Genomic DNA, 10,098 nt, shown 5'->3' on the forward strand with positions numbered 1-10,098 from the left:
TTATGTTTATACACTCAATCATTATTATGGTGCCAGCGTTTGTAGCTTCCAAGGTATAGGGGTTTTACTTGGCTAGTGGAAAGTTGTATATATAATTTTAATCAAACCAGTACTTCCTTGTAAAGTGTCAAAGTTTAGAAGTTAAAAAAAATATGCGGGAATGAGATCCTTTCAAGGAATCCACTTTTGTATCTGAAAATATTCTAGACAGATGACATACTTCTAGGGAGAAGAAAGTTTTGCAACCAAGGATGTTAAAGAGAAAATACACTCCTTTGTCATTTTATTGTCAAACAGATGAGTACAGATGAGAGAAAAAAAAAATGAATGTTTCATGTTCCTTTAAAATGTACAAGAAATGGGATCGTGTTTTCATGATCAGGAAATAATTCACGAGTGTTCTGAAAGATGAGATAATTAACTCGCCAGATTTTTGTAATGGAATATGATCACAGATGAGTTGAAGAATCATTGTATTACATTTATGTCTGTGAAAATGAGAATTTGGAAATAGTTGGAGAACTATTTTACCTATTTTTCTATCGTTATGCCCACTAAACAATTTTTCTACATAGAGTTTTAATTACTTGACTGCTTAATTTGCGTTTTTCAAACATTCTATTTCCAGTTTTTAGAATACAGGATTTGTAAGGCTTGGCTTTCTATTATTTATAGTTATTCAGAAAGCTAACAGTTTTAAGTATTAGATTTAAAACCTAGCAACAAAAGAAGAAAAAAAGGTGTCTTCGCATGGGAAAAGTCGTTTTATCAAGAATTTTGGGACAAATCAAAAGTTATGGTAGACTATAACTTAGTTTGCCAGAATGTATTAGTGGTAATTCTTACCAAAAGCAAATGATGAGATATAAAAGTGAGCTGTGGAATACTTAACATATCTTAAAGATAAAGAAATGAAAGGAGAGACAAGGGACGCTCTGTATAACTCTGTTCTTCATTTTAGAAGTTGTTAACATTCCAGTAACCTTAATTTTGTAATCAATTAATTTCTCCTTAGTGGAAATGATGTTCCAACATCATGGTGTTATAATTGCCACGACTTCATCTATGAAAGCAAAAACATCCGTGTTTAAGGAACACAAAATTGTCTTCACTCTTTATACGAGTTCTTCTGCAGCCGCCGCGTTTGAAGCATCTGCTCTGTCAGTTGGGTACTCAGGGACGTACTCATCCTTCCCTCTGCCAATGCCAGCGGCATCCCATACCCAAGGGTAGACAGTTGGGCACTGGTTGCAGGTCACCATGTATCTGAAAGCGATGTAGTATAATTAGCATTGGGAATTGTTGTAATAGTTTTTCTGTTGATGCTAAAATGTAAATAGTACTGTCGAATGAGTGATCATGAGCCTATTGCATGTCTATAACGATTCAGATGAATGATTAAGCACCCGTCCGATCTCATGCTGCATAAAGAGATTGCATTCTTTGGTTTCACAGTATTTTGGATAAACCATAAGGTTTATAGGTTAATGCAGTGCAAAGACGATTAAAAAGAATCGCTTCTATTGAGTCATCATTCTGTTAACGGTGAATGTCGCGTCAGATTCATTCTTCCCAACTTCCTGCTTAAAACCGACGCCTGGTAATGTTTACTGTAGTGCTTGTAATAATAGATTAGATATCAGATGCCTCTTGTTCCAGTTTTGCTTTATGTCGTTTATTGATTTGGATTCTTGTCGTTTATTGATTAAATATTCTACAGATCAATGTTAGTGTTATTTTAGTTCGGTTCAGTTGATAATTTCGTCGATGTTTTTGCGGAGCGTTAAAAATGAATTGCCAACGATTTATAGCATATTGTCGTAAGATGTTAGAAGTGAAATAGATAGGCAAGCAAGCATTGACTGTGTTGTCAATTAACTCTATGTCTCAGGATGAAAACCAACCAAATTAGGAAATTATCAGTTTCTATACAGTTGTGGAGTTTTACGGGTTTGTAGTTGAGAGTCTTCGGTCGATTGTTACGCACTATAAGGTATAAGAATTTAATATGGAAGATCGGCAGTTTATTTCAGTTTGATGTTAAGGACAAGAAGGCATGTAATTTCTTAGGGTTGTGGCGGATATTTACACAGTGCTGGGTTTTAAGGGGTTTTGTCTGTTGCAACTAATCTTGGAAGTAAAAATTGGAGTATGTTGGGTATATTGCTACTGAATTCTAGTATGTTCGAACTGTCACCTATGGCTACATAATGTTGTGGGGAGGGGGGGGTGGGGGGCAGAATGAGGGAATTATGGTCAGTGGTTTCAGATTCAGAGTACAAAACTATTATTATTATTATTATTTTTTTTTTTTTTTTTTTAGAAAATTATGAGTTTTAACATTTTTTAGTACTGTATCGCTAAAATTCATTTATTGTTGATAACACTTGAAACAGAAACGGTGAAAGCTATACTGAACGGAGCACAGTGTTTGGAGCGCTGAGGAACGGGTGTAGTTTGATATTCATAATTAGAGTAATAGAGATATTGATAGAAAAACTAGTTTCGTATTGTGATTGATAGAAAAACTAGTTTCGTATTGTGATGTATTACGTAATATTAACATAGAATTGACACATCCGATTTAGTTGTAAAGCCTCTACCTCTGTACAGCGCGGGAAGGGAAAATTGAATTAAACGATACTGTTTTATTGATGTATGGTGCTATTATAGTGGTCCTTGTTTTGGATATTTCCCGAGAAGAAGAATGGAAACTCGCAAATTCAAAAATGTATATAAAATATATTCTGGTAATGGGAAAGTTTTAAGGTTAATTTCCTCATGATCTACATAGACTCCCATAGTGGTACTGATAACAAAGTATTTATATCTGGCTGCCCTTACTGTTTAGCGCTTCTACTACAAAATAATTACGATTGGACGGACTTCTAATAATGGGAATTTTAAACTAATGTATTGCAAAGTCTTTGTCAGTCGTGACCTTACGAACTGTAATGACAACTATATTTCACTTTACGTTCTCTCAAGTGGAATTGTTTTAAAAGAATGAAACATTCTTAGAATTATAAAAACACTTTTGGCGAACTTTCCAGGAAATTTGTTTATCTTATTTGATTGCCTCACCTTGAGCCGGTTGGGGGAGAGGTGCTGTTGTCGTTAACGGGGTTCAGCACCAATTGGCAGCTTTGAGGAGCTGCGCAGGGCGGCTCTGGAAGGACCTTCTGTTTGCAGTTCCAGGGTTGGAATCGATCCAGACTTCCCAAAGTCTGTGGGGTTGTGACCCATTGGAGAGCTTCAGTCATAGTGGTGTAGTAGACATCTGGGCTGTGGGGACACAAATTTAAGTCAGAGGACACTTTGACAGGAGCTGATGATTTTCACAAACGTGCACTCTAGATATTAAAGATAATAAAAAAAGATAATTTCAGAGGACAGTTTATTTTATCTAGCAATTTATTGCAAAGGTCTTGAGTGAGAATAACTTTAACACTGATATTTCGTTATTTTCATCTACTTATCTCCATTTCTTGCAAAAATGGAGTGCGATCTTGCTTACATGTTTTGTGTGAACAAAAAACTTTATTTTTAGGACATCATCATCATATATATATATATATATATATATATATATATATATATATATATATATATATTAGATAGATAGATATTAATATTACACTTTATATACATGATAAATATGTATATAGAACTATATACATATAGTTCTATATACATATACCCACGCGCACACACACACACACACACACACACATATATATATAATATATATATATATATATAATATATATATATATATATATATATATATATATATATATATATATATATATTATATATGTGTGTGTGTGTGTGTGTTATATATGTGCGTGTATATTTATCATCATCATCATCAGCCGTTGCTAGTCCACTGCAGGACAAAGGCCTCAGACATGTCCTTCCACTCCCTCCTGTTTATGGTCTTCCTATGCCATTCTATACCCGCAAATTTTCTTAGCTATATATATATATTCTCTATATATATTATTTATAATTTAATATATATATAATATATTATTATATAATCTTTATTATATATATATATATATATATATATTATATATATATATTATATAGCGAGAGAGAGAGAGAGAGAGAGAGAGAGAGAGAGAGAATTTTAGATTTTTATATTACCGATTACTATTAAGGAATTTTTTTGTGGAAAGCATTATGATAACTGTACAAGACCAAACGACGATACTGTTGCTAATAATACTTACTATTGTAGTGTTTCGTCGATGAATGCTAGGAGGCCGTTGGTCAAAGATGGGGTCTGGAACCAGTTGGTTGTGAGGGAGAGCATGTAGGGGGCCCTGAAAGATGAAGATGGTTTGTTTGAAGTTTCAATCTTGGTGTTTTAGTAAGGAAACATAAATACTGGCTGATGATGACAGTTATTTTTGAGTCTCTCCAAGAAGCTTATTAAAAGTTATTTTTTACTCTCTTGAGCAACTAACAAAGTTATTTTTGGATTTCCCAAGCAAATTACAGAGTTAGTCTTGAATGTCATAGACAATTGGTTGAAAGTTTTTTAAATCTGCTAAACAACTGATTCAGTTATTCTTGAATCATCCAAGCAACTAACTGAAAGGTATTCTTGAATCTCAAAATGGGCTAACTGAAAGGTACTCTGGAATCACCCAAACAACTGACTGCAAGGTATCCTTAGGACAACTTGCGAAGCCCTTCTCACTTACTTGTTAGTAGTGTAATGGCGGTCGAAGTCCTTCAGTAGCCACTGAACTACTTCGGGTTCACTCAAGTAACTCAAGGCGCACTGATCGAGGTAAGGGCAGAATCCACCTTCATAATTTGTGTCCTTGTAATGGGAGTTCATTGGAAGTTCCCAAACACCTGCAATAGGAAAAAACATAAGAATTTGTCCGACTTAGATATGGCTTTCAAATATATTTTATGCGAATACATTGCGACAAATGTAAATAGCTTTGAGTAAGTGCATTGAGATTTCAGTAGAATAATCATAATCATTCTATGAATCGTTGTACTATGATTTATTTGCCTTTAGAAATCTAGTTCTTTATTCTGTGGTCCAAAGTGATTAGTTCGAAAACTGTCCTTATCTTGCGTTTAGTTAACGGAAACTAGGCTGACTTAATTTCTCTTGATTTATCTGTATATGTTTGTTTTTTCAGTTATAGTTATTCGTCATTTTTATGAACATTTTGGTAAATTTCTCTGCATTTTGTGTTTCTCTGTCCACAATTAACGTTCTGCTTTGGGTAAGGTTACATAGCAAATAAATGGGTTCTGATTTGTCCTGAAGTGTGTTAACAGGAAATATAAAGGCAATCCATTAAGTTTTTTTGTGGGACCATAGCATAGAAATTTGGGGGTTGTTTTTACTCGGATGCGGAGGAAGGGGGTTCGTTGCTGTCACAACGTTAGCGATTTTGAACTTGTGCTCTCCTGCCAGTGTTCACCTGTGTCCCCAATCTAGAAATTGTCCAGGTCGAAGTCGGAAGAAAAATATATTTTGCGATATGACCAGTAACAGCATAACTCCACTGAGCATGAAGGTATGATTGTTAATAATGATATCTAGTCATTAAATCCATGAAGCCAAGACAAAAGGATGCAATGTTGATTTAATAAACTGGCCCTAACATTAACAATTGAAACTAGCGTGTCTCATTACCAGGGAAGGCCCTAGATGGGCAGGTTCCGGAGCGGCATTCGTGAGGGATTTCGTATTCTAGTGAGTATGGCCATACTGGGACGGGGACTGGTGGAACATTGATGGTAGAATCCCAGGAGAATCCATAGGAAGCCAAGACCTGAAGAAGATTTGTGAGATATACATACAGTAATTTGGAATGATTTTAGTTCTTGTTGACGGAATGTGTTATCCATAGATGTTTTTCCTGTGTACTTTGCCTCTGTAGTTTAGTTGTGTTTACTGCGTTTTAACTAATGGTCTTGTAGCGCTGCTTATAGTTGCTAGTTATTCTTTAATTTGATTGCAGTGAGAATACAAAAAGTAGAAATAAAAAACTTATTTTAACAACTAAAAGTACTAGAACTTAATTAAACAGTCTTTCTGATGGGTTGAATGAATTTCTTAGTATTTAATTATATCAGGGAAATCAGTATTGTGTAGATGTGAGGCTTGTGATATGTAAAATATTATTCATGCTTGGATAATGCGTATCAGTGTTTATGCTTACATAGATCTGAAATGATTACGTAATCCATGGTTGTTTTTATACATCGTGAATGGTAATTCAAATAAAGGTAAAACGTAATAATGTCCATTTTAAAATATGGTGTTTTGATGACGTGTCATTATTTGTATACGGTAAACTGATAATTCATGTTAATATCATGGTTATAGTTGTCCAATTTTATATTACGTGATACGTTTTATTGGTATTTCGAAATTTTGAAAATGGAAAACTGATATTCCTTGTTGTGTTTTGTTTTGTGAATGCATTTTGCATCTCTTAAGCACTCCTGCCGACTAACCTCATACTGGGCATTCCTGCCTGGCTTGAGATGGGGGCCCCTCTGACCGATGACATCCTCTGGTCTCACGCTGGCGTAGTTGCGTAGGATCTCCCTCATGGTCACCATTTCTCCAATCCAAGTGTCTTCGTTTTCATCTTCGAGTCCCTTGCGACGGCTGTGAACAGTACAAATAATATTAATGAATAGTAAAACAACTTCATCATCATTGTCACGTTTCACCTTAATATATTTGTGTAAAGTGCCGGACGGAAAAAGGTGAATATTTTTAGGTAAGGTAGGTTAATATCTTGCTAATGATACTAAATATATTCGCATTGATGTCAGTGAAATTAGAACTAGGTTCTGCATTCTGACCAAGTTTTGAGTATAAATGGTTCGATAGACTAATACTTTATACCTTATGACTTTACTTTTAGCAATTGTTGCAGAACTTTTTTTTCTAGTCAATCTACAGAAACATTTAGACATAAAGAAAGGGGCTTTTCATGTTATGTATAGTATCTTTTTAATGCACTTATAACTGCGTTTCACCTTTTCCAATTGTAGGTTATTTTAGCAATGCTCAATCCACTGTCTCAAGGACAGGTCTAGCCCAGAGAGAGTATCCAGTTAGAAGATTATCAGGTTGTTTGTTATATATGAACTGTTCCTTGTCATGTTAGATTCATTAGCTCTAATGCCAACGCAGGCCCTTTCTCATTTAGAGTCTTGCCGACAGTTCATTCCATTGGACTTGTGCCAGCTCGAGCTCTTGCTTAATAATAAAGGGTGACTCATATTAGAAGTCAAACTCACCTGACTGAGCCCGCTGCGATTTCGTGCCCTTGGCTGTAATAATCCTGCACCTGCTGGTAATTGGTGTAGTCGTGAGAGACAAAGAACGTTCCTCGGATGGGACATCCGTTGGGGTTGGTCCTGTTCTCCAAGAAGATCTTGTTGTAGGTTTCGAAGTTGAGGTCGTTGACACCACCGTCGAATGTTATCATAATAATCTGAGGAATCTGAAAGGAGAAGGTAACAATGCGAATGTAGTCAGGGATCAGTCTTGCACATTAGCTTGGCAATGCATGAGTTACTACATCTATATTACAGTTGATTTTCCGTATTATTATTATTATTATTATTATTATTATTATTATTATTATTATTATTATTATTATTATTATTATTAAATGGTAGCCTTTATATTTCCAAAGCTCCTTAGACAAGGGCTATATAAAGAAATAAGATAGTTATTCTGCCTGTGCGACCATATTGGTTTTCTAAAGACATTCGTCAGATGATATGAAAAACTAGTAAATTTGAATTCCCAAATGATGCTAAGGAAAGTTGTATGCCTAGCAGTAATTCAGTCTTATTATCCCTGAAATTATTTTGCATAGCCAATTTAAGGGTGCTTTTGCATACCAAGCAGCTCTGTTTAAATGGCCAGGGAGAATGACTCATTGATGTCAGGCACGATTATTATTTTGCTTTTTATGGACATAGATTCAAATATAGGTAGAGAAGATGGAAGGGTTGGGTGTCACCCTTTTTTTGTAAAATTTACCAAACCACCTGTAACTTTTAGTCTTTTAGTGCCAATGGAAGAGCAGTAACTTAGAGAGAGAGAGAGAGAGAGAGAGAGAGAGAGAGAGAGAGAGAGAGAGTATAACACATCCAGGACCATTACCTCCTCGGGTCTAAGACCTTCAGGAATATCTGTTCCGTCTAAGGAGCAGTGGCAGTAGGGCAGACGGCAGTTAGCATCGTCACAACCAGGCGCCTTGAAGGGGTCAGGAGTAGTGGAAGGTGCCTCGGCTGAAAGAGAATGGATCGTTAATTTCCTTGAAGCTGAAAATTGACCCAAAAATTTAATAATGATGAAATTATTCATTCCCCCACAGATGAGTTCTTGCAGCCTTAGAAGTACAGACGATTTTTCTCGGGCTTGTAAAAATGACCTTATCAACTCAAGAAATTGCAGCATCTGTAACGATTGTGAATAAATCTGAGTCCCAAGGAGTTTTTCTTAACTTTACTGTTGGACTGCTTTACTTGTTCATAATTAACTTCTTGATTCCCGGCCCCACTCCATCCACAAAGACTGCAGGGCCATTCTTTAAAAAACGTTTTATGTTAGCTTATTGTGTATCACCATTTTAACACTTATGTTCTTAACATCTTGGTAAAATATTGGAACCAGGTTTTTTTTTTCAATGCTTTTAAAGTATTTCTCCAAAATCCTTTATTGAAATGAGCATCTTAATAGTAAGTACCTCGGGCTCTTATGCTGGAACATTCATTCAATTCCAACTCTCCCATTCTAATCCCCTCGACATTTTGTTTGCAATCACCCAGAATCAGTATCCATGATCAGTTCTGTTTCTAATCCTTTCATGATCTTTTTTCATCTCATGATTCACGTCATGCGTGAGATTCTTTTGACTTTTGAATCTTTTTAACCTGCCACGTTTGGTACTCACTCGTCGTTTGAGGACCGCACTTGATGTCTTTCAGAAATTTGTCCACACACTCGTGTTTGAGACCATCGTAGAGGGATCCTTCGGCGCATCTTGTGATGTAAGGGATGTTATCCACACACTGAAATGAGAAAGAAGAGGCCATGACTATGTTGAGTTGTACAATATGCTTCATTTCTCCCGCTGATGGGCATTTATAACTAATATTAATCCGATACCAGGTATTTCTGGTAGTTTGGTACAATTATGACTTGATAACCTTTCGTAACTGTTGATTTAATTACTAGTTCGTATTGGTGTGAAGGGCTGAATGATGAGTTGGACATTTTCTCATCACCTGCACACTTAATCCAGTATGTTCTGCTCGTAAACTAAAGCACTCCTGTACATGGGAAAGAACGATTAGTATTATACCGTCTCCTTGTCCGGTGACATTTCCTTATTGGGTAACTAGTTCGTATTTATTACTAATGATGGGGTAGCCAAGTAACATATACTTAATCAGAGGCTTCATTACCTGGTAAAAGACTCGACAGCTCTCGGGCGACGCGAACTGACCGTTCTTCGCCGGGCAGACGAACTCGCATTGTGCCCCACCTGCGATGAAAAATATTTAATTAGAATAACTTGCTTAGAATCTACGATTCTCTTAAAAAGTAGTTTTTGCCGTATATAGTGAGCTTTTTAAACGCTAAATGTTCTGGGGGGAAAAAAAATACTGCATGACATTTTTCGAGGTTTGGGAACTATTACTTTTACTCGCTGAAGTACACTGAACATGACGGTGCAGTCTCTTAGCACATTTTGTACATCTCTTACACTGATGATGGTTTTTGTTCTTGCGAGAGTTTTTAATCTAAAAACTTGAAATTAGGATTATTTCTTATCGTGTGTCAAAATTATATCTGTATAAAAGACAGCGGGTTATGTATCTAGGAAAACCACAGTTTATCTTAAAATTTCCTGTATGTCTTTCTGTCTGAGGTACATTTCTAAGTGCTTATAATTCCTTAGCATATAAACATTCATACACACGCACGTAGACTATATAAATTATACACATATATATAAATTATGTATTTATATATATTATAAGCTGGAAGAAGACATTCATTAATATAGGTTTTATTGA

General features: G+C 35.6%; 1 protein-coding gene across 1 annotated transcript in view; it reads right to left on the bottom strand.

The window, feature by feature from the left end:
- Nucleotides 1-270: 270 nt before the first annotated feature.
- The window catches only part of LOC135221771 (chitin deacetylase 1-like), a 33,544-nt gene continuing 23,716 nt past the window's right edge, over nt 271-10,098 (bottom strand). Inside the window, exons 2-11 of the mRNA XM_064259591.1 lie at nt 9,484-9,563; nt 8,970-9,087; nt 8,177-8,304; nt 7,300-7,505; nt 6,502-6,658; nt 5,675-5,813; nt 4,716-4,872; nt 4,239-4,331; nt 3,085-3,285; nt 271-1,266 (exon numbers count right to left, since the gene is read on the bottom strand). Coding sequence (XP_064115661.1) covers nt 1,116-1,266; nt 3,085-3,285; nt 4,239-4,331; nt 4,716-4,872; nt 5,675-5,813; nt 6,502-6,658; nt 7,300-7,505; nt 8,177-8,304; nt 8,970-9,087; nt 9,484-9,563 — 1,430 coding nt within the window. The 3' untranslated portion in view covers nt 271-1,115. The remainder of the gene's footprint in view (nt 1,267-3,084; nt 3,286-4,238; nt 4,332-4,715; nt 4,873-5,674; nt 5,814-6,501; nt 6,659-7,299; nt 7,506-8,176; nt 8,305-8,969; nt 9,088-9,483; nt 9,564-10,098) is intronic.

Source organism: Macrobrachium nipponense, chromosome 3 (genome assembly GCF_015104395.2).
Source record: "Macrobrachium nipponense isolate FS-2020 chromosome 3, ASM1510439v2, whole genome shotgun sequence".
Lineage (NCBI taxonomy): Eukaryota > Metazoa > Arthropoda > Malacostraca > Decapoda > Palaemonidae > Macrobrachium > Macrobrachium nipponense.